Raw genomic sequence first — 24,613 nt, 5'->3', positions numbered from 1 at the left:
CAGGACTTCTGTGGAGGTAAAGAGACAAGGATTACTACAGAACATGGAGCTCACACGGTGCTGGCCGCCAGTGTCAGGAGACCCCAGAGGCCATAGAGACGGGGAATCAAGACGATCACCACAACACTGCTGGCTGAGTGCCTACCCTATCCATGAGCCCAAAATAGACACACAAAGGTTAAGCAATCCGGAACTACACAGCCTCCAGGAGACAGTGGAGCCATGAAAATACCATTAAAATTAAAAACTAAGAGTCACACACCACAAATGTGTGTGCGTGCACAAGTGTGTGTGTGTGCACATGCATACACATACACATGTGTGGTACACATCCATCCATCCATCCATCCATCCATCCATCCATCCATCCATCCATCCGAGTAGAATAACACCAACAGAAAAGGTTTCAGAACACCAAGGTCACACGAACCTCAGGGAGGCTCTATGCTCCACTTCCTCTGCTCAGATATGCTGCTCACAGATACTAGGTGACTCTGATGATCATTTTCAATATAAAACACATGACATGAAGTTTCATTTATCAAAATTAACTTAAATATATTTAAATTAAATATATTTCTAATATTTAATTAAATATATTTCTAATTTAATAAAATTCTACATTTTACTATCAAAACAATTATCTGGGTTAGTTAAATGCCTACATGAGGACCTGAGTTCGGATCCCTAGCACCCACAAAAGTTAGTGCTGTGGGGGAAAGAAGGCAAGAGACAGGCAATCTCCGAGGCTCACCAGCCAGTGGAACTGCATCCGTGAGCTTCAGGATCAAAGAGACCCTGTCTCCAACAAAAAAGGCGGAGCATGATCAAGGAGAGACACCTAACATCAACCTCTGGCTTCCACATGTAAACACACACACACACACACACACACACACACACACACACAAAGCCCTACAGGAAATGCCACCCCTGGCACAGTTAATTTCCCAACTGAAATTTTAAAAACTTAAGAAGTTAAACTTGAAACTGACAGAAATCTCAGATTGAGGGGGACCACACACTTGAGTTTCATTCAACTAGAAACGAAACACTAATGTGGAGGGAGTACTAAATTTTCTCCTGGTATTATTCTCACCAGGAATTATTACCAAATATGACACCAAAAATATACAACCTGGCTAGCGACAGAGATGCTTCCGGGCAGGGCAGCCAGGCTCTCCAGACCTACACCTCAGCCACCCTGCCCTGCATCCTGTGTGCGGGAATTCCTTCACTGAGGAGTCCTCAGGCTAGGACAGCTTCAGGCCACCAGCACTAGCCCAAGGGTCCCGGTGCCCCCTCCAGCCCCTGGTGCCAAAGCTGCACAGAAGAGCCCTTGGTAGACGAGTGTGCTCCCTCCTGATCATGTCCAGAGAAGTTTGGTTAATAGTGACTGCCTCCTTTCAACCCTGACGTAAGTGGGTTGTGCAGGGCTCTGGGAGCTACTCAGAGCACAGGATGAAGCAGGCCACACCATCTTCTCAGGATGGCCGTCTCCACATGGCAGGCTTTCCTGGGGAAATGCATAAGAGGTACCTAGTTCTGACCTGAGCTGAGACAGAGAAACTCATCAGAGAGAAGACCCTAATTAATTTTGGTAGAATGGAAAGGTTCCTCTGAGATGTTCACTTTTAGAATCAAAGAAATCAATCACTGGTAGGTAAGTCTCAAGTCAGAGATGAAGAGGAGACACTCCCTGACTAGGAGGTTTCACCTAGGAAGAAGATCTGCAACTGTGATCCTGTGGGAAACCCGACTGTGTGAGAGCGGACACCAGAACCAGCATTCAGAACTGCTACAGGCTGCTTAAATGTCACGTGACTTACTCAAGCTCAGAGGAAAAGCATCTGTGTACCTTTAAAATTGACTAAACTTGGCTGGAGATGAGGCTCTGCCTAGCATCCCAGAACCCGAGTCCAATCTTCATCACTACAATAAACTAATTAATTAATTAATGAGACCAAATTCACACTCCTTTCATTAACTAACCCAACCACTCGGACTCTGCCAAAACAATTTTTTTAAAAAAGTACTTGAAGGGGCTTAGCAGTTAAGAGCACTGGCTTAACTAGCTTAACTAGAGATGAAACCACCCACAACGGGTCAGCTCTGACCTACTATGAAAAGTAAGAGTCAACCAAGCAGAGCTGCCACAGGACAAAAGCAACCGAGAGCATTTCTGACAAGGGAATGCCCAACCCACCACTCTGGCCAGGCCACACCTGTCCTGTGGAGTTTGCCAAAGCAGGTGACCACCACGGCAGAACTGGCCCCGGTTCTGGCACCTGACAAACTTCACTCCACGCCAGCGTTCCTCCCACTGAAGGTGTTGTTCTTGACCACCACATTGTAACAGACCAGACCCATGCACACAGTTCATCAGTACACGGGATCGAGCACCCAGGCAGCGCTGGGTCTCGGCAAGCCGAGCTCCATCCCTCCATGGCTCAGCCTGCCCTGTGCTGTGCGGGAGCCTCATGCAGAAGGACCTGGGTGCTCTCACACCCTGCACCTGCCCCGAAAGAAGGGTGGAGCTCAAGAGTTTCACGCACACTCCTCCATTTCAAATGTGCAGGGCTGAGCACAGACCAAGAAGTCAGTCTGTCTGTGATGGAGGCTGGCAACCTCGGTGCTTCTGCTCTGCCCTCAGATGCCTGGCTCTGCCCCAGGGTGGTGATGGAACCTAGCGCCTTCACCAGAGTGGCTCTCCCAAAGCCAACTTCTATCATCTTACCCACACAGCAGGATGCCTTTAGTGGACAATTCTGGTCCCGCTGCCAATTTGTTTGGCTACCAACCAGTCAACATGCTATTGTGACCATTTCCCAAGTGAACACTGAATTTGTTAGTTGTGCTAACATTGAGTTCATAACAATGGGTCCTATACCAACTGCACAATTACTTGGAATGGAAGCTGGAGTTCTAGTGCAGTGAACTGAATCCTAGGCCTCACCAAAGGGAAGAAGGGATCCTGGGAAAGGCAAATTTTACCTCGGCAACACAAGTCCCTGTGCAGCAAGGCACTGAAAGGAAACAATCAAAGCTTCATCACTGGAAGCCACACTTCAGTCCTCGCTGGAAGGAAGCCACTCCCCAGTTCCAAAGCACCCGTTCTGTGTCATGCTGGCCTCTTCGTCTCTCAGGCAGGACTGGCAATGCTCCGGAGTCACCATGACTGTGACATGACCTGGGCAGACACCCCAGGCCAGCCCGCCAGCACTTCCCACTGACCACAGGGGTGACCGTCAGCCGTCAGATGCACTTACTACTGGACGGGGATATGTGTGCTTATAACCAAATAGTTAACCCTGCTTCAAACTACAAAGTGTCACCCAAGGCCCAGTGTTAGGTCAGGAAATCATGACTGTGATTTTCCTGTGGGTCTCAAGAAAGAAAAGGGAAGAGTTTCTCAGCCTCATCTGAAGCCCTAAGTGAGAATGCCCTGGCATCTGACCTTTAAGGTATCCAAGCCAAGGCTCAAGGATTGGTAAAATAAGTAAACCAGTAAATCAATCAATCAATCAATCAATCAATCAATCATAACACACGTTACCCTTCCTCTTACTGCCTTCTTCTTGGTGGATCCCGAATAAAGAGCAGCCCCCGCTTCCCCATGGCTCCCTCCTCCACATTAAAGGGGCAGAGTGGCTTGAATCTCGATTATAATTATGGCTGTTGTTAATAAGCACACAGAGGAGGAAGAAAAATGGATTCAGAAATGCTTAACCCTTCTCAGGTTTGGCAAACACAACCCGCAAGCTTTCCAATAAATAGGAGAACCCGGGGCCAGGAGGACGGCAGCCCCGAGAAATGAACAGAGGCTCACAGTGCAGCCCAGTCTGCAGCCACCGAGACCACCGCCGTAGAGTTCTGACAGGAAACTTGGCAGGAGGCGGCAATGCACTGCTTTGAACTGGGAAGGCCGGGCTGCACCAGCCACCAAGGGTTCCAGTCCCTTGGCCCTACTTCAAAGAACAGGCTCCCCCTGTCCTGGAGAGGGAGAGACCGGAGAGCACAGCCACAGTCACAGCCTGAAACGGCATACGCTGTGCTCCGCCCAACTCTTTCAACATTTTATAAACCCATGAAGACGTGGGAGCTGCAGTCCTCAGAGATCCACCAGGAATCTCCAGAATGTTCTAAGATGTAGAAGACAACCCATCTGCCGTCCCCTGATCTAAGGGCCTAGTCTGTCTTTATCAAGAAGTCCAATTTCCTAACATGCCTCATAACACAGTTCACTGGGAACAAACCAAGATTATTTTCTTTTGCTTTAACATCATATGAAGGAATCCTCCACAAAAACCTGTCCGAATTCACACCTGACATGTCTCAGCCGCTTAAAGCTGAGAAATCATAAAACTTGAAAGGACTTTTTTCCACTTCCACTCGTGATGTCAAGCTTCAAATGACAGGAAACAGCGTGCGGGAGTCTTGCTCGCCCTGATCCACACAACGCACGTCCTACGTCAGCACAGCTACCATTCCCTTTGCAGAAGGGCTGCTGTCATCCAACCTCCACACAGAAGTTCCAGGAAGCCCGAGCTAACGAGTGTGTGCGCCAACCACCTCAAACCCTGACGGGAAGCAATATTTGAGTATTCAAAGGGTCAGAGTGCCCATCGACTCAATGTGAAAATTCACCGTCTTACTAGTTACCAATCTGGTGAGTTTTCTCGGGCTGTGTCAGCTACAGCTGGGAAATTTTACAGTAAGGAATAAGCAGGCGTTGGAAAGTAATTCTGTCAATCAAAGAGTGATTTTAGTTTTCTCCTTCTTGATTTGCTCCCCTGGTATCCGCCCAGTTTCTGCTCTTTCAGTTCCAGGCATATAACACACTGCCTCCTGTGCACCCTGGTCACACACTGAAGCAGGCTGGCCCGAGACCTGCGATATAAGACGAAAAGGACTGCATGTGCTAGACCCACCTCAAATTCAAAAAGGAACGAAACCCGTTTAGCAATGACTTCATTTTACGTGTAATTACAGTCTCTGTTTCCCCTTTAAACACATGCAACATAGTGCTGACCCAAGAGACCAGGGAGCAAGAGCCTTAAAGTGCAGGACGACTTTGGTACCCACAGCAAGGCTAACAGACGACGCCAGAACCAGCCTGCCGGAAGGGAGAGTACCGGCTTCCACGGTTACGGTGCACCAGTCTACTTCCACCAGGAGGGCGGCTCCGTGACCACAGCTGGTGCGAGAAGGGGCGGTGAGCAAGCAGAGGCCTGCGGTGACATCAGGGCCCTGTGCCCGACCACCTCACCCCCAAACAACAGGGTTCACTCTCATGTTGTGACGTCTCACCAGTAAAAGACATCCGTTACAAGACGCTGTAAGTCACAGCCAGACTCGCCCTAGAAATGCACGTTTCCAACTGCCTAAAATGAGCTCTAGCTGCACTTTCGGTGTGCCACGAAATTCAGTCTGGTATATGTAAGTCTATACCCATGGCACACAGAGGCCATGAGGAACGACATTTACTGTCTGTCTGTCTACTGCTTGCTCAGCCTGCTTTCTTACGTCATCCAGGACCACTGGCTTAGGGGCAGCACTGCCCCTAATGGTTGGGCCATTCCACATCAATCAACCAAGAAAATGCCCTACTGACTTGCCTATAGGCAATCTTAGTGAGGCGTTTTGCCAATCAAGAATCCTTCCCAAAATGACTCTGGCTTGTGTCAAGTTGATATAAAACCCAACTCAACTGCCCCCTTGTCAACTTAACATTCAAACACATCACTATTAAACCATTAACTTTCATTTCTTATTTGTCCCCAAGATCTCATATTAATATCACTATCACAATATAGAACAAAAATAACTTTAAAAGTCTCAGTCTTTGAAAATGCAAATACTTTAAAAGTTCAGACTCTTTCAAATACACCCAAAGTCAAAAGTTCAAAGTCTCTCACCCATGGGTTCCTGTAAAATCCATTAAAGAACAGAAAGCCATGAACTTAAGGAGGAGTTAGGGAGGCACAGGAGGAGTTGGAAGCAGGGAAAGGAAGGGACAAGTGGTATAAAAAGTATTCATATATAAAATTCTCAAACATCAAGAAGATTAAATTGATGTGGAGAGCGATAAAGGAAGCCACTGAGCACTGAACTCAGACTTCCATACAAACATGCACGCAGGTACGTGCACACAGGTGCACACACACCACACAAAAATATCAGCAGTCATTTTCCTAACAGGAGCATCCTCCTTTTGACCCTTGACCTGCACTGCCTACAATTTAATACAATTGTATTAAAGCGGATACAGGGTAATAACAGAAGGGTAAAATGCACTGACTTCTGAGCTGTCCATCAGCAAAGACATAATGAAGCGTCACTAGCCTTGCTCTGCTTTGTACCCACTGCCTAGAAAAGTGATGTCGGGTTCGACATCAGTAAAACTGCAGACAGAAGAGAACACCCCCCAGGGGGGACCTATGGCCAGAGACGCACTTCACAGGTAAGTGAACACTCGCTGCGATGAGATCTTCCAACACAGAAAAGAGGGTGAGTATTATTTCACAGCACATGGCAGACACTTCCGGGAGATCCTAAATACAAGAGATGATCAGAGAAATGTGAGCAGAGGAAGTAATTCCTTCCTTAGCACCAGGCAGGAAAGGTGGCACTTCCTCACATCCTCCTGGGCAGGAGGCCTCATCCCAGGCCTCATCCACTGGGCACCAACTACTCAAACCAGAAGTGCATTCTTACCAGTGGAGACCTGACTCATGTGACTAATGTATACGAACGCCACATATCATGAGAGCAGTTGAAAACAATGATACCACCACCACCCCAAAAACAAAGGACTCCAGTTGTCGTGCTTCCCCAAAGAAGACAAACAGGAGGACACATTTCGGGGACAAGCTGACACGGGGAAGCTTGGGGGGCAGCCGCTGGACTCACTGCCTGAAGCTGACCCACTTCCTTCTGGGAGAACACACGGCCGCAGAAACCCTGCTCTTACACCCAAATACCACATGGGATATACTTAACGCTTTTTCAAAGTAGTTCTGTTTATCTAAACTCCAAATTTAATCAAGCATGCTGTATGTTCACACTACAAATCTGGCAACCTCAACTTCCCAAGACCAACACATTGTCTGGATAAATGACTTCAAGCAAGAGGCACTGTGTGCATGCGTGCATGAGTGCGTGCATGCGTGCGTGCATTCCACACCCAGGCCGGAAGCACGCAAAGCTGCTGTGGGCACAGGAACACTGTGTATAAAGACGAAATCTGCCTCGCTAGAGTGAAAGTGAGCTGGGCTTCAGAGCAGAGCGACCCTAGGCTCTTGTGGCTGCGCAAGGCCACAGGCCAGAGGGCAGGGATGTGGAGAAGAAATGGTGTCGCTTCAGAAACCCGCTTCCTTTCTGTCTTCTCCTGCCCCCCACGCTCCAGCCCATGGGGGACTGAAGCACTGACGAAGGTCACCAGTATGTCTTGGTTCCCACTCACGACCGGTGTAACCTTGAGAAACTCTGTCTAACCCTCTCGGCCTCAGACATGCTCAAGCACCATCCATAACGCACCTACCAATGGGAGCATGCTGTAGGAAGCCGTCAACAGTTCCGACAAGTGGAGAAAGACTGATGCAGGAGTAAGAAAGGCTGGAAACACCAGGGAACAACATGGGAACATTTAGGAGCTCCTCACAGAATGCACATAAAGTTCAACTGGGTTAACACTGTGTGGAATGAAGAAAATGTAATAATCCAAGTTTGACTTACTCAATGAAAACATTTTCATGGTTGGATAAAGATGACTCTCTAAGTTGTATGCAAAAATTCAAAAAACGATAAAAGGAAACTGGACAACTCTGATTTTTTTTTTTAGAACTCCCACAATTAAACACTTCATAAATAAAATTTTAAACAATGAGAAACTAGAAGGAAGTACTTGAAACACACTAAATAAAATATTCAAATCTCTAATAAAGTTACTGAAAGTTAAAAGGGAAAAGACCAGAGCCAGGATATAGCTCAGTAGAGTGCTTTGCCCAGTATGTGTGAGGCCCTAAGTTCAATTCCTAGCTCAACACACACACTAGAAACGTATACCAACTCCAAGTCCTTGAACAAGGAAATTCTTTAAGGAATATAAAGGGCCAGTGAGCATAAAAGCATGTTCACAAAAATTAGAAAAATCAAAATTAAAAGCAATATAATATATCACTTCTCTCTTTTCAGATGGGCAACTTAAGAAATATTAACAAATTCTGAGTTCTTGGGCAAATACATATCCATGACGGTGTACATGGTGATGCTTACGGTGGAGGTGATGGTTAGTGTTGACTGTCAACTTGACAGTATGCACAATCGCCTCACAGGCAAGCTTCCACGCATACCTGGGAGGGAGAACATAGACTGGGTAAACTCCAGGCATGCCTACGAGCGATTATTTGATTAGGTTCACTGAGACGAAGACCTACCCAGAAAGGGCAGCACCATTCCCTAGGCAGGACACCACTTGAGAACGTGGGCTTGGGTCCCAGATGATAAAGAAAGGAGGGAGCGGGGTGGGCACCAGCGTTCACTGCTCGTTCCCCAGCTGTGGACATGATGTCACCAGCTGCTTCGGGAGCCTGCTGCCGTGACTAGCTGGCCATCATGAGCTGTGCCTTAAACTTGGGACCCAAGTAAATACTTCTTCAACTGCTTTCGTCAGAGCGTTACAGACATGAGACAGTGGCCAGGATGCTGCATGTGAGAATTACTAAGTTCAAGTGGCAGTGTCTGTCCCAACACAGAAGGTGACAATACCAGGAAGCAGCAGCTTTACTAAAAGGCATCAACCATGGAAGACTCCTGAGTGTCCTCATGAGGAGCTGCATCTGGAACACGCTCTCTCTCCACTTTATTTTCGGGGGCAGTCTCTCTCGGTGAGCCCAGAGCTCACGGATTGGCTACTCTTGCGAGCCAGCTTGCTCCCGGGACCCTGGCTCCACCTCCCTTGGTTGTTGTTTGAGACAGACTCAGGAACATGGTCCTGGCCTCCAACTCACAGAGATCTGCCAGCCTCTGCCTCCCCAGTGCTGGGATTAGCGGTGTGCTCCGTCAGGCTCAGTGTGTCTCTGCCTCTTGAAGCCTGGGGTGACAGGTGGCCACCAAGACCAGGCGGCTTTTATTGGAACTCTTAGACATCACACCAGTGCACGATCATGTCTCCGGCCCTCCTGTCACACCGTTGAGCAAGTGAGGCAGAGGTCATCCTACCCACATGGAAAATTCCCTTAGGCACCCTGAGAAGCTGAAAACAGAAGCTCAGGAGCAAGACAGACGGGTCTCCTGAAACATCAAAACGTACACACAGAATCCACACAAATATATTCTCACAAGAATGCCTTCTGAAGACCTGGGGGTGGGGGTGGGGGTGGGGGTCATGAATCTCGGTGAAGTAGCTGAAGAAAGTCAGCAGGGGGTGACAGGCTCCCACCTGAGAACATGAACATTATTTAGACTGTTCAGAAACAGCGCACGTTCACGAACAACTCGTAAAATTAAAGAAGGACTGAGCAGAATTCTAGAAGCAGCTGTAGCACCAGAGACGGATCCGGCCTTGATGTCATCCTAGCTTTCCCAACACACCCAAGGCAGCCTGGGTAAAAGAGACGGCCTCAGGGCTGGAGAGATGGCTCAGCAGTTGAGAACACTGACTGCTCTTCCAGAGGACCCAGGTTCAATTCCCAGCACCCACATGGCTGCTCACCACTGTCTGTAACTCCAGTCCTAGGGAACCATGACACAGACATACACACAGGCAAAACACCAATGCACATAAAAATAAATAAATAAAAGAGAGAGAGAGAGAACTACGCTCTCCCTTGTCCTCCTCTTCATCTCTGGGGTGGTCAGGGTCAGGCATGCCTGGTGAGGGGTGCAGAGCCTTCAGTGAAGAGGATGGGCTTGAAGACCCTAATCTTGACCGAGAAGACCCTCTCCCACCACAGAACAGCAAGACATCAAGCTGAGAAGAAACCAGTTAGGACGGGACCCAGGCAGAAGGTAAGTGTGCGGAGCGGGCAAGGACAAGAACAGGGACAGCAGGAAGTGACACAGAGGTGATCTGCAGCTGGGTCATCCTCCAGTCACCGCGTAGGTGAAGGCCAGAGGCAACAGGAAGGACCGGCCTCTGGCCTCTACAGAGACACCTGCTGGGCTCCTGGCTCAAACCTCCTCAAACACCAGCAGCACCACCCGAACATTATTTGGCCTTCACACTGAAACAAAGCTATTTCCACAAGCCGGGACCTCGCCCAGGACAACGGGCTGCCAAGAGAAAGGTGTCCAGAGGGGCTCGGAAGCCTGAGCTGCTCAACCCGAAGCATCACCCTCCACTCCAGGAGCACAGACCTTCACACCAACAGAGGGAGCCTCCATCAGTGGCACATTAACTGTTGCCATGGAAACCACGGGTGCCTCTGGCTGCTTCTCTCCCCATCCCGCCAGTCCTTTCAGACTGCTTTCCTCATGCCGAAATGTAAAACTTCCTACCCTGCTCATCGGTCAACTTCCTGCTTCTTCTCGGCAGTCGAGGCCCATGAAGCTAGGGTTCAACTTGACCTAGGAGCCTTCTCCTGCAATGCTACATCATTTTGGAAAAAGGAGTGCCCACTGATATTTCTTAAAATGAGAAATTCCCACCATGCTGCTGAGGATTTTCAAGTTCAATGCCATGATGATCTGTCAAGCCGTGTTCTTGTGAACCCTAGAGTTGTCAGTTCTCAGAAGCAAACCGTCTCTGTAGTCTTCTCTGTTTAACTCTTGTCTACTCAGTGTGTGTCCACGTACAAGCTTGTCACAGCGCATGTGTGGAAGTCAGGGGACAGCTTGTAGGAGTCAGTTCTCTCCTTCCACCGTGTGGGTTAGAGGGACACAGCTCAGGCTGTCAGGTTTGGTGGCAAGGGCCTTTATGCACTAAGCCACCTCACTGGCCCTAAATCCCTTTGTATGTCAGAGGAAATAAAGTGAACCCAAGTTGGACTGGACACTGGGCCATTACTTCAATACCAAAGACACTCTCCAAATGCCCAGTCCCTCTGTGAGCTATCCCGATGGCATTCACACTGGACTCCATCACTGGGCAGTCGGTCCCGTGCATGGAAAACTAGATTTTATTACGATGGAAGGTACCTGCCACTCTCCTCCAGTCTCTGATGTCAGATTCCTGCACATATGCAGATTTCTATAGTAGGCAAGCTCGCAGACAACACCCCTGAATTGCCATTCATACACCACATTTCAATAACCAATTAGGCTATTAAGTGAAACCACGTTAGGTTTGGAATACAGCTTATTCATAACTGCTGAAAAGTAATCATTCTAGAGCTAGAGCGAGCGCGTGAGGAACACCCAGACTTGGCAGTCTTTACATGAGCATATTTGGCAGCTCACAGCCAGCCCAAATGTCTTACTAATCTGTGAAAATACTTCTTTCAAATCAATGGCTTCCCTCTGTAAATAACGCAGGATACAGAGCCTCCTCTAACGGTATATTAATACATTAACTACGCACACAGAATCGAGTAGAGGCCAGAAAAAAAAGTACTCCTTTCTAATCTTATAATTAGTCCCTTTTTCAATCTTGATAAAATACAGGGGCTCACTGTATAGCTTTGGCTGGCCTGGAACTCATTTTGTAGACCAGGTTGGCCTCAGATTCATAGACATCCATCTGTGTCTGCCTCCCAAATGCTGGGACTAAAGGTATGTGCCACCACTGGCTTGTCAATCTTCTTAATATGCAGAAACATATGCAAATTGTATAAACAAAGGGTGCATCCTACAGGCTCTTGTGGAAAGCCAGCCTCGGATTAGATCCAGCACATAAGAAATTACTTCAGAAATGTTCCCACCCCAAAACTCTAAACTTACAAATAAAAAGTTAAGAACTTAGAGATGAGCACATAACACTTACCAAGTGAGATTTAATGTTCCAGCATTCAAAATCCAAACCTAATAAATAATTCAGAATTCCCACATGAACACACACCACAATCAAAGTGCACACCACCAGTTCCTGCAAGAGCTGAGGAACAGGGCCCAAGCCACGCCCACAAAGAGTGTCACACCCTGGAGGAGGAAGGGAGGTGAGCCAGGAAAACCTTGCCCTGGGCCTTAAGGGTCAGTGGGCTCACCCTGGATCTGATAGGGATGGAGGGGCTTCTCTGAACTACACATGCTACTAAGGGACAAAGTGAACACGTAGGCCTTACAATGTCTCTGGCAGCATGTGGCCCCACCCAAGAGATGACTCTACCTGACAGGAACAGGCCTTAGGCTCCTTAGACATTCTCCTGAGGCTCCCAGGGACGGCAGCAGATTTCCCTTAAAGAACAGGGCTGCAGGCTGGGAGAAAGTTCAAGGGTGCACGAGCCACACAAGACTGATGACCTGAGTTCAGGTCCCCAGGTCCCACGGAAAAGCCAGATGCATAAACTGGTAGGGAGGGGTGGATGGTACATGGGGGTTGGGGGAGAACATGGCTGCATTTTAATATCAACTAAGAAATTAATACAAGAGTTTTCAACTGTCTGTTTCTAACTAACTAAACTGCACACTGTCACATACCCAACCCTGTGACAGTCTGACAATCCAGGGACAGGTGCTCCAGGCAGGGGCCATACACGTGTCCAGCAACAGAAGTGGACAAGAACTAGGGTGGTCCAGTGAGTTGTAGTAACTCCTAAACAGCAGAGCAGGATCGTAGCTGCTTCACAGGAAAAGCATGTTGACTACCTGGGACCACCCACACTGGTCCATGCAGGCCCAGCTTCTCAGCTCAGGGACTTCCGATGAGGATGACAAACTCCAAAAGCACCTGAAGAAACGACCTTTGGAACTCCTCACCTCCTTCTGGTGCAGCCAGTCACTCGTCACTTCAACGCACTCTGAACAGTGTCCTCCTAACACACTGACTCAAGGTCTATCATCCAAAGTGGTGGTTTTCTGAGCTCCTGGCTGTGCTTGTGTGCACTAATGTTGGGGTTCTACACACTTAGTTATATACCCTGTTCCTCTCTTTATTAAAAATATAAATTTTTACAATCTTTAAATATACAGTTTCTACCTGTTTTTCAACAACTCCAGCTCAGCAGCCTTCCATCACTCTTATTCTCAATATCACACTGATACATGTGTCTGGGATGATGGCTGCCTGGTCCAGCTCAAGTTTCTAAGACATCATTATGAGCAAGACAGCCCCCTACAGGCAGATGCAGAAAACAGCAGCCACATAAACTCTGGATGTCAAAATTGTTGTTCAGGTAAAATTACAGCCCAATTTCTGAAGGCCAATTAACACAGCCCTGTTAGGCTGGCTCTCATTAAGTTTCATTCTCTGCATCCCTGATTTCTGAAAACCTGCTCCTGGACATTCCATCAATGCCTTACGGGAATATAAAATGTTTTATTTAAAGACTTGCAATCTTAATAGCAAGATAGGTAAGCATTTTCCAAGGCTCTGTGCATATCTAAAGAAAAGAGAGGGGGAAGAAAAAGAGAGGGAAAGGGGGCACCATGCAGATCTCAGCATTCAAAGGTTTCTTTTTAAAACAGCTGGTCCAAAAGCCGCAGCAGACCTTGCAAACAGAGTGAGAGCAGTCACATGATAAGGCCATGTGACATGCCTGTCTCCTTCAGAAACAGCCAGGTCCCATAACTCAGTTACACACTGAGTGCTACTATGATCAGAAAGCCTGGGCGTTCAGGTGGGAAGACACTGTCCTTGGGAACCACAGGAAGTGACGTCAGCAGACAACCACAAGGCTCTGCAACACCGTTGTGCTCCCACAGTGACAGTGACACAGATCTCTCTTCTTTCTTACTAAATTGCAACTTCATCTCTCTGTTCCCATAGTTAAATACAAATACAGCATGTTATTTATAGGATACTGTGAAAATATGCATACGTATATAGATAGATGATAGATAGATAGATAGATAGATAGATAGATAGATAGATAGAGATAATTTTTTAAAAGTAAGATTTGGTTGGAGATGTGGCTCAGTGGGAGAGTGTTGGCCTGGCATGCACAAACCCTTGGGGTTCGATACCCAGTGATGCACAAACCTGCTTTGGTGGTGCATAACTACCGTCCCAGCACTGAACAGATGGAGACAGGAGAATTAGGAGCTCAGGCTCATCCTCATTTACATGGTAAGTTCAGGGCCAGCATGAGATGTTGACTCAAAAAAAAAAAGATACTTTTCTAAAGACAAGTCTCACAGTCCTGTGCAAAGGAAACAATGGTCTCTGATACTTAATAAACTCAAGGGGAAACGCTTCTAAGTGGAGCCGCAGAGATGGCTCAGCACCAAAGAGCACATGCTCTTCTTACACAGGACAAGAGCTCTGTCCTTAGCATCCTAAAAGCTCATGGCCACTCCTAACCCCTTTCAGGAGATCTAACACCTTCTTCTGGACCCCACGGGCATGATGTGCATACAGACAAGCAGGCACACATGGATAACTTTTAAGTATTTTTAAAGCCTTTTAAAAGCAAAGCTCATCTTGGCTCAGCAGCTGCCTGGCTATGAAGGGGCCACAGAACACATCCTCACAGCGGATGGCAGTTAGATCGAGAAGTTCTTTTCTCCTCTGGGGGTGGTAAAATCCTGTAACCTCAGCTACTCGAAAGGATGAGGCAGGGGGATTAAAAGTTTAGGGCCAGCTTGAGTAGAGTGAGTTCAAGGCTTGTCTCCACTACTCAGTGAGATCTTGTCTCAAAAAAATAAAGACGTTGGCAATGTCCCTTACTGGGAGAGTGCTCACCTCACACACACAAGGCCATATGTTCAATCCCCAATACCACAAAAACAATTTTTTCCCTCAGAGTGGAAAAAAAGACACAGTGCTTCCCTAACATTTTAGCCAAGATGCACATAACAAATAGTATTATCAGAACACTGCCAGTAAAATACAGAGGTATACAAAATGAAAGGGGGGTCTAAAATTCAAAAAGGTCAACCAGGGGCTGCCATCAGCTTGCCAGACTTCACACCTCAAGCTGCTAGAGGACTGCAGAAGGGCTTCAGCCATGGGCCCTCCCCTCTCACCAAGCACCTGTTCCCCTACCCCACCCCGAGATGAGTGACCAGCTCCAGGAACGATGGGATTGGCAGGCAGCTCGCTGTCCTGGTTCACTAGTCCCTGCGGGTGCTCAGACTCCACGCAGACATCCCACAGGGCTGGAGACACGGCTGATGTGCCCAGTTCTGATGCCTGTGTGGATGCAAGCGCAGCAGCCAGGCAAGCAGCACACCACACAAATCTAATAACTAGGGAAAGCAGCATCTGCCACGGGCTCCTCTGACTGGGAGCACCCAACGTCAAGTAAAAGCAACGTCTTCCACCAGCGGCAACAACACCAGAGCACCCTGGCTGTGGACAGTCACAAGTTCCACACCTCAAGCATCGCCCTCTCCTCACGGCAACTCGTGGGGAACTGCCCACGGCAAAACAACAAAGGCAACACCAAAATACTTAAAATTTATTCTAAAAATGGGGACATTATGAAAACGTCAGGCCAGAGGTCGGGAAGCGTTTTCATGGCTGCTGTTTGAAAAGAAATCTGTTCCAATTAACAGTCTCTAAGCCCACAGGGTTACCTGACTCCGAGGAGATTAATTATAACCACAAAGAGATTCTAAGTTAGTCTTCCACCCAGATGTCTGCATTGAAAAAAGAATGGAAGAAGAAAGTGTGTGTACACGAGCACGTATAGTGTATGTGTGTGCACGCGCACGTGTGCAAGAACAAGCTCATGGCATGAGTGTCGTACATGCTAAATACGTGAGCATATATGACTGTACATCAACAAGTGTGATTATGATCTCTACATGGTATGTTCGTGCATGTGTTGTGATGTCTGCATGTTTACGTGTGTGTGTGCATGTGAGCTTGTCTGTGATAAGCAAGTATACATTTATGCATGTGTGCTTGTCTATGCATAAGCAAGTATATATTTATGCATGTGTGCTTGTCTATGCATAAGCAAGTATACATTTTTGTGTCTATTTGTGCTTCCTTGAATTTGTGTGATATATGCATGTGTGTGCACATGCATGCTTGTGTATATGCATGTGTTTTTAATATGTGTGCCTGAGGTGTCTATGTGTAGTGTTTCCATGCCTATATGATATGTGCATGTTCGTGCCTGAGTATATTCATATATGCTTGTTTGTACAGAACAGGTATTTGTGGATGTACCGTGTGTGCGTGTATCCATGCTTATGTATACACGCGTGTGCCTGTGTATGTGATTGCAATGCCTGTCTATCATAGTCACTGTTCTATCGTGTGAAGAGACACCATGACCACAGCAACTCTTCTATAGAAAACGTAATGGAGACTTTCTTACAGCTCAAAGGCTTCATCCTTTATCATGGTAACGAGGAGCATGGTGACATCCAGGCAGACACGGCATGGAGCCGAGAGCTTTACATCCTGACCCACAGGCAGGAGAGCGAGCCTGGGCCTGGCATGAGCTTCGGAAACCTCAGAGCCCACCCCTTACCCGCGACACAATTCCTACATCACGGCCACACCCACTCCAATAAGCCACTCCTTCTAATCCTTTTCAAACAGTGCTACACTCAAATATGGGGGCCCCCATTACCTACGGCACGTTTCCATGAATATGTGTGTCGTGTATGTATGGATGGACACGCACATGCAGGTGTATGCGTGTGTTTCGTATATGCATGTGTGCCTGTTTGTACGTGAACAAGTCTATGTATTTTTGGGTGTTTATATATATTGTCTTTCTCTGTGTGCGTGGAGCATACACAAGTATGTATGCTTGTGACATACTATGAGAACTCTGTTCTGCCAGAAGTGGAGAAGAGAAAGCCATCTCAGAAGAGTCTAGGACTCTCTCCTTAGATTCCAGACACCCTGAAGAGACCATAGACTCGAAAACAAACATGTTCAGGCTGCAGCATTTGTAGGTGAGCGGCAGCAGGAGAGACAGGGAACTGACAGCATCAGGTACACCTGTGTGAACTCCAGGACCAACTAAGTGCAGGATGCCCAGATGCATGGCCACCTGGATACAGGACTCTGGGCCAGACCAGAAATAGGGTACAAGGTCATCCAAACACAGGCACACCTGAGGACGCAAGTCCCTCCAGCAAGACCGCCGGACACAAGGCCAGCTGAGTGAAAGGTCACATGAGCTACTTGAATCTGATCCACCCAGGGACACCTGCTCACCTGGCGCGGGTTCAGGCACAGCCTCCTCTCCACTGTCATCCACCACCTCTTCGGCCAGGCCAGAGCCTGGGGAGTCAGCGATGGCACAGGCTGAGCCGGGGCTGCTTGGCTGGGAAGCTGAGTCACCCTCGCTGAGTGAGCCGCAGCGGGCACGCACTGCTCTGTCTCCTTCGGGATCCCTGTCGCGGCGTGCACGGCGGTGCACGCGCGAGTGGAGCACCATCTGGTGGTAGGTGCGGAAGATCTTGCCGCACTCGAAGCACTCGGAGGACTTGCCCTGGCCAGTGGTGGCCGTGGCCCTGCGGCTGGGGCGTGAGGCTGGCCGGGGGTCAAGGTGGCCAGGAAGCATGGGGTCCCCAGGCACACTGGCCCTCTTCCTGGGGGGACCCTGGGTAGAAGGGGCATCCTGTTCACGCTTGCGCTTCTCCTGGCTCACCAGGATATACTCGCGCTTGTCCTTGTCAAAGGCTACATCCCCTGCCAGCGCTTCATCCCAGGTCCCGTACTTGAGGTACTCAGCCGGCTCAGCCACCTTGCCCCTGGTGGCTAGCTGCCAGGCCTGATAGCTGTTGACGGGGTCCAACTCGGCCACCCGCCGTCCAGCCTGCCCACTGGGGGACACATCACCAGCCACGTATGGTGTCAGGTTCAGGCACTGTAAGAAGAAATGCTTGGTGTCCAGGGGGCCCTCGGTGTCCCCCTCCTCAGCCGGGGCTCGTGTCCGGCTGGCTTCAACCTTGCGGTGTATGGCGTTATGGGCATTCAAGCTGTCCAGGTTTGTAAACAGGTTCCCGCACTTTGTGCAGACCTCGTAGAGCGACAGGCCAGCGACGATGACCTCCTCCTGCACCACATTGTTGATGGTGGCAATGGGGTCCAGCTCACTCTTGGGCCTGTTCTTGTTTCCTGCCTTGGGTCCATGGGCCTTCATGTGGTTCTTGAGGAACCAAGGCTCTTTGAATCTCCGGCCACAGATGTGGCAGCCGTGGTCAAAGGAGCCCCGATGCTTCTTCATGTGGGCCTTCAGGAACCAGGTCTGGCTGAAGGCCTGGCCGCACACCTCGCACGGAAACTCCCCGGGGCTCAGCTCGGGTTTGCCGTTCTCCACACAGGCCTCGCTGCCGTTGGGCACCTGTGCGGTGATGTGGTCCCTCTCGATGTGGCTCAGCAGAGACTCTTCCCGCAAGGTGACGTAGCTGCACAGCCTGCACTTAAATGGCTTGTGGGCCTGGTGCACATGCAGCTCCAGGTCCTTCTTGCGTTCAAACCGGCTCTTACAGAAGGAACACTGCACCACGGCCTCGGCATCTTCCTGGGCACCGGCCGCCCCCTCCGCCTCCTTGCGGCTGCTCCTGAGCAGGATCTTGCTGTTGTCCATCGGCACGGCCCCGTTCAGCATGCGGTTGCAGGCTGAGGTGCTCTTGGTAGGGCTGGCACACCCATCCAGGCCCTCAGAGACACGCATCTCACCTAGCTGAGCCTCGCCTGCCTCTGGCTCGTGCCCCTGGATCAGAGTCCCCGTGCGGTGGCTGCGGATGTGGATCTTGAGGTTGCCCTTCTGGGAAGCCCTGTGGTCACAGTAGGGACACTTGTAGGGCTTCTCTCCCGTGTGCTTCCGCATGTGCTGGGACAGGGAGCTCTGGAACGGGAAGCTCTTGCCACAGATGCAGCAGCTGTGGCACGCGGCCTTGTCCCCTTCCACCTCGTGGCTCCTGCCAGCCCTGGGTGGGCTGGGCGCTCTCCTCAGCTCCATCTCAGCCTCTCTGCTGCGATCCATGAGGACGATGGGGGGGCGGGGGGGTCACAGCACAGCCTTGTGTCTCGAGGGCCGGAGGGTGTGTCTTATCTCTCCATTTTCAGAGGGGCTCCTGCTGCCCAGAGGGGAGAGAGGTATTTGTGATGAGTAGGTGCATATTCTGGGATGTAAGAGACGGCAGCAAGCACCTGCAACAGAGACAGAAACCCTGTAAATAGAGCATCCCACGTCATCAGGGCACAGTACTGAGTGCACAGTACTGCCTGTGCTCAGTTCTCCACACTCCACCATGAAGACCAACCAGTCCGAAGGGAAGGGAGAGGACGCTCACGGAACTGCAAACAGGTGAATACAGAGCCATGTGCCCTGTAACTAAAATTAATAGTTCATGCTAAAGTAAGTAATGACCACACCCCACCAAAAGAGTGACTCTTTAAGAACACCTATGGAACGGTGTTTACAGGAGCATGCAGGCTGCTGCATGAGAGGATGTAAGGCAGTAAGGGACAGAGAATTAGACTAAAAGAACATGGGCGGCAGAGGCTGGCTGAATCCAGAGCCCACATCCCTGAGCCTCAGGGGTTAACACCGACAGAAGCTAGAAAGCCTGGTTTCAACACTGGGGAGGCAAGCCCTCCGTGAGGAACACACAGTGACAACACAGAAACCCCCAGGCTCCCGAGGCCACAGCAACCAGACCCGCTGCGGCAGCTCCCTGTCTGGGCTCTGTGCAAAGTGCTGGCTGGCTATGAGGACAGCCACAGACACGCTACCACACTTTCCTTCCCACCTGGACTCCTGGCCTCCACGTATTCCAAGGAACCCCAAGCCGCAGCCCTGCGTCCTAACTCCAGGAAGGACCCCTTCAACCTTCCTGCCTCACTGTGTCCTCATGGGTCAGATTCAAACCCTAGGCCCGAGCAATGACCCAAAGATGGTGCCCAACCCTTGTAAGTCCACACATCATCACATGGTGTGCTCACTCCAATTCCACATCTATCCCACCAGAGAAGGAGAGGCAGGTTCCTCCCTGGGTCCTACCCACTACATGACAGCCACCAATGGCAGCCTGTGTCCAGTGCAGATTGGGGATATGGTGCTGAGACACACTTCCCGCCCCTCCCACACACACACACACACACTCACATTTGCAGAATTTCACAGAAACACAGAGCAGCCACAGGTCCATCTTCTGTTTTGATCAAGCAGTGCGCTCACACCTGTCTTGGGCGCACAAGGGTCTCTCCCCAAAGAGCCCTGGGTACCAGTTCCTCGCCTGCTCTGGGCATCCCCTGAACCTATTTGCGGAGATAAGCCCAGAAGGAAACTACCAACCAACAGAGGGAGCACGTACTGTGAACCACTGCATACAGCAAGCGTCATCCGGGCATGCTCTCGGGGACTGAGGATTCTGAGTGCAGCCTGACCACAAACACTCCACAAGGCAGAAATCTAAGAGTGACCTTAAAACACAGACGCAGCTGAGGAGAGAACCCAGACCACCCAGGGCTGGCAGGAGCCACGAGATGGACTGGGACACGACTGCCTGCCACAGAACAGCTGCTGCGTCTGTTGAAACGGCTTTCCCCTCCAGAGCCTGCTGTCACAGCACATGCTCAAACATGCAGGGGAGAAGCCCCCTACAGACCTTGAAGGAACTTAAATGAACACGGGCAGATCAGGCTGGGCAGAGCCCCCTACGGGTCTCTAGGACAACTAAGTGAACATACAGGGGCCAAGCTGGGCAGCGCCCCCTACAGGTCCCCAAGCAACCTAAATGAACACGGGCAGATCAGGCTGGGCAGCGCCCCCAATAGGTCTCTAGGACAACTAAGTGAACATACAGAGGCCAAGCTGGGCAGCCTCTGATAAAATTAAGTAATTTTATCAAGGAGCTTTATACAGCTGTATAGTCATTTACAATGACACTATAAAAGGTAAATAATACCTAGGAAGTACCACCCTTCCCCAAACATTACTTTAGTTGCCCAGAAAATGCTGAATGAGAAACATATAAAAACATGAATAACTTAAGGACCCAAGAGGGTATAAAAGTCATGTACATTTAAAGAATTATATAGTAATAAATTATGGGGAAGAAAGCAAAATTTCGGCTGTGAATGGACCTGAAGGCATTTCAGACTCCAGTATACTAACACGTGGCCACCAAGGGTGCTCAATGCCACTCAGCTACCCAAGAGAATTAAACAGTCACATGGCAGAGCCTTAGAAAAGACGCAGAAAAACAGCCACGAGGCAAGCAGGGACCGCTGAGGCAGCCCACAGGGTGCCCGGAGCTCCAGTGAACACATGCAGCACGAAGGCCTGCAGGTGTCACAGCCAACACGCCCTCTGGAGACACCTGTTCACTCAGCCGCAGACGCGTGGTGTGAATCCCTCCTCTAGGACAGCACTGCACAGCCAGCCTCGTCCCCTGCCCCTCACCTTCCCCCTTACGTCACACCCTTGGTGCATCTACCTGCTAGAAATGTAAGGAGAGGACAGGACAGAGCCATGTGTACCTAGAGGATCTTCAAAAAGAGCTCTGTATGGCTCTGCTCACCCATGACACATGCCCATCTCTCTCCTCCCTATCACCTCAACACTTGGTCTGACTCCAACCATCCCAACCCCAGTCACAGCTGGACACCTGCCCTCACTACCCAGGGACTGGGATAGGAGGGTAGGGAGCTTCCATTTTCCACCTAGCCATCCCCAGAACTAGCTTACAGCTCTACCCAGGACCACCAAGTCCTATAATGAACAGGAAGGCTCACATTCAGGGCAGGGCCTCAGGGCCCTAGGCAGGACATCCTTCCTCCCACTGCCCACCAGGTCCTCAATAAGCAGCCCTGAATAAAGCCCAGGAGAATCACCCAGGCTGAACTTCTGAGCACTGTTGGCACCGAAGAGAAACTAACAGCCATGTAGAAGTGAAGAGTGCGCAGTGCCCACTGTCAAGCCCAGACACCGTTATCTAAGGAACGCCGCATGGGGACCTTGCCACTCTGACCAGAGGCTGGGCCACTGCTCCTCCTGATGCAGGCTGGGGACCAAGGCCTTGTCCAAAACTAATTCCACCATAGATCCTCAGAGGGTCACTCAGGGGCCAAGCCAACAGATCCACATACTCGTTCCTTTGGCTTCAAGTACAGACTGCTATTAATCAAGGGTGTGACTCGCAAAACTGACCATAGATACTGATCGCAGAACTCTGACGGCCAGAAGCAATCGCAGGGCTGTCCGACCCCCCATACCGACCTACTGTCCTTAAAGCCCAAGGTCTCAGCAGCTAAGACCGTCTCCAGTGACTTACCTACCACAGTCTAACCTGACAGGCACTGGCTCACACACACGTAAGTAACCAGCCAATACATGCTAGCCTGCTACCTCCGTGAGGACGTCAGAGGTGTCCAGAGCCACACAAGCCTGAGGAGGGGGCACAAGAGTGGTATGTTCTGCTACTGTGAAGACACCAGAGCTCACATGAAACACTTTGTGGGTTTTGTGTAGCATATACCAATTTTTCCCATTGCTGAAATTCAGAATTAGACAAGCAAGGCTTTAACAAATTGTTTTGGCTGATTGGGATTTTAAAATAAGATTTCTCATGGGTTTCTGCTCTGTGCGCAAGTTTCTCCAAGGTGTGGGCGAAGAATGGGTTGGGACAAAGCTACTTTTTAGCAAGTGTTTTGTAGTCAGGTGTTGGGGTAGCACGACTTTAATCCCAGCCCCTGGGAGGCAGAGCCAGGTGGATCTCTGAGTTTGAGGCCAGCCTGCTCTACAGAGCAAGTTCCAGGACAGCCAGGACTACACGGAGAAACGCTCTCTTGAAAAACCAAAAACAAACAAACAAACAAAAAAGTGCTTTGTCTAATTTCTAAATACTGTGTTTCATTTTATAAATTTGGATAATCACATTTATTTTTTATAGGGGAAAGTAAAATATTAATGTGTCTTAGATAAAAATATATGACAGAGATCAAGAGAAAGGGAATGTATGACTGAACTTTGAAAAAAATTACATGAACAGCACAGCCCAGGCCTGATAGCACAAAGCTGTCACACCCTGAACAGCTTCTTCTGACCCTTGATCACCCAAACGGCACAGGCAGGTCCAGTGGCTCCCTGGATCTGAGACCATCAGGCTGCAACACCCCAGTTTTCCAGTTCCCCATGTCACCCAGGTTTAGTCAGATGAAGTGACTGTCTGGGTATCACACTCCAGAGAATGGAAGAGTTAACTTCTGGCACCATGCCAACCACAGAGCCTTCCGATGAGGAGCCCTACAACCCCATGGCACAGAGGAGTCACTCCCCACTCATCAGCCACCAGAGGACCCCAGAGTAAAACCCTAGATGCCTATGGGATAGGAAATGTGATGCAGCTGAGCTACAGGCCAGTTACAGAATATGGGAGAAACTGAGTCACTCCCAGGACCCCAAGACTGATCACGTGCTCCCAACTGCCAAGCATCCATCGAGGGCACACATGAGAACAGGCTGCCTCACAGTGCTCAGGTCCTAGGCAGGCTGAGCATGCTGGGACAGACCGGAACTGAGCAAGTGAAGGTGACAGAGGGTGCTCCCAGGTCAGAAGGAGCAGCAAGCCACAAACCCCAGTTACAAAGAGCATGCTGGCCATGGCTGGCAGGGCCGAGAGACGTTTCCAGAAGGCCCAGATGGGGTGATGCTCCACTTGTGAGAACTGACAAGCTCCTGTGAAGGACCTGCATCTGGGATTCCAAACAGTGTGGATGGACACTAAGCATCAGGACAGTTCCATGACTCCTTTATCAATCACACGCATGGGCCTTCCCTGAGCCTCATACATGACAAGTATGCATGTCCCCAGGTAACTCTGAACCCCACCACCAATCACACACTGTCCCAGAGTACAGTGCACAGCTAACTATGAACCACTCCCCAAGCAAGGCACTGTCCCAGAGTACAGTACACAATCACCCAACCCCCAGCTAAGCACCACCCCAGGTACAGTGCCACCAACCTCATGGAGACTTCTAGCCTTCATAGGCCTCTCCAGTCCTTACCATGACCCAGAACACCTTAGCTTGGTCTGCAAGGAACAGTCTGATCCCTGCTGTGCCCAAAGCCCTGTGCCCCCCCACCCCCATGCCCCTGCACCCTGCACCTAGCACTGAATACCTCCAGGACTCAAGCTCCCAGGACTGAAACTATCCTACCCACCTCAGCCACCGACATACAAATGAACAGCACTGCTCGACAACAGGTCGTGATGGAACATCAGACCACCGAGATCAGCGTCACGCCACGGTATGACCCCAAACAAGTACCTCTGCCCCATCAGACCACCGAGATCAACACCCGGTCCCGACATTTACCCAGATCACGGTATGACCCCAAACAAGTACCTCTGCCCCTCTCAGTCATTTCTCCATCTTCCAAACGCAGTGACAGAAATGCTGTGGATCCTATACATGCTTCACTGGGTTAAGTTTAAATGCACGTGAGCTGCAACATCCAGCACGCAGTACAGATGCTCAGCACAGCATCTCAGAGACTTTCAGTGAGTGACTCCCAAATCCGTGAACAAAGTGCCAATGAAGTCGCCCAAGACACCTCCCTGGTCACTGGCTCAACACAGTCAAAGGGAC

The 24,613-nt window shown here is 49.8% G+C and overlaps 1 protein-coding gene across 4 annotated transcripts in view; it reads right to left on the bottom strand.

The window, feature by feature from the left end:
* Window positions 1-24,613, bottom strand: part of Znf516 (zinc finger protein 516) — a 95,042-nt gene that overhangs the window by 27,539 nt on the left and 42,890 nt on the right. For all 4 annotated transcript variants that reach the window (XM_059245954.1, XM_059245953.1, XM_059245955.1 and 1 more), the window contains exon 2: window positions 17,222-19,165. In XM_059245954.1, the coding sequence (XP_059101937.1) occupies window positions 17,222-18,998 (1,777 nt within the window). In that variant the 5' untranslated portion in view covers window positions 18,999-19,165. The remainder of the gene's footprint in view (window positions 1-17,221; window positions 19,166-24,613) is intronic.

This window comes from Peromyscus eremicus, chromosome 19 (genome assembly GCF_949786415.1).
Source record: "Peromyscus eremicus chromosome 19, PerEre_H2_v1, whole genome shotgun sequence".
NCBI classification, from domain to species: domain Eukaryota; kingdom Metazoa; phylum Chordata; class Mammalia; order Rodentia; family Cricetidae; genus Peromyscus; species Peromyscus eremicus.
This window is presented reverse-complemented; position numbering and strand designations above follow the sequence as displayed.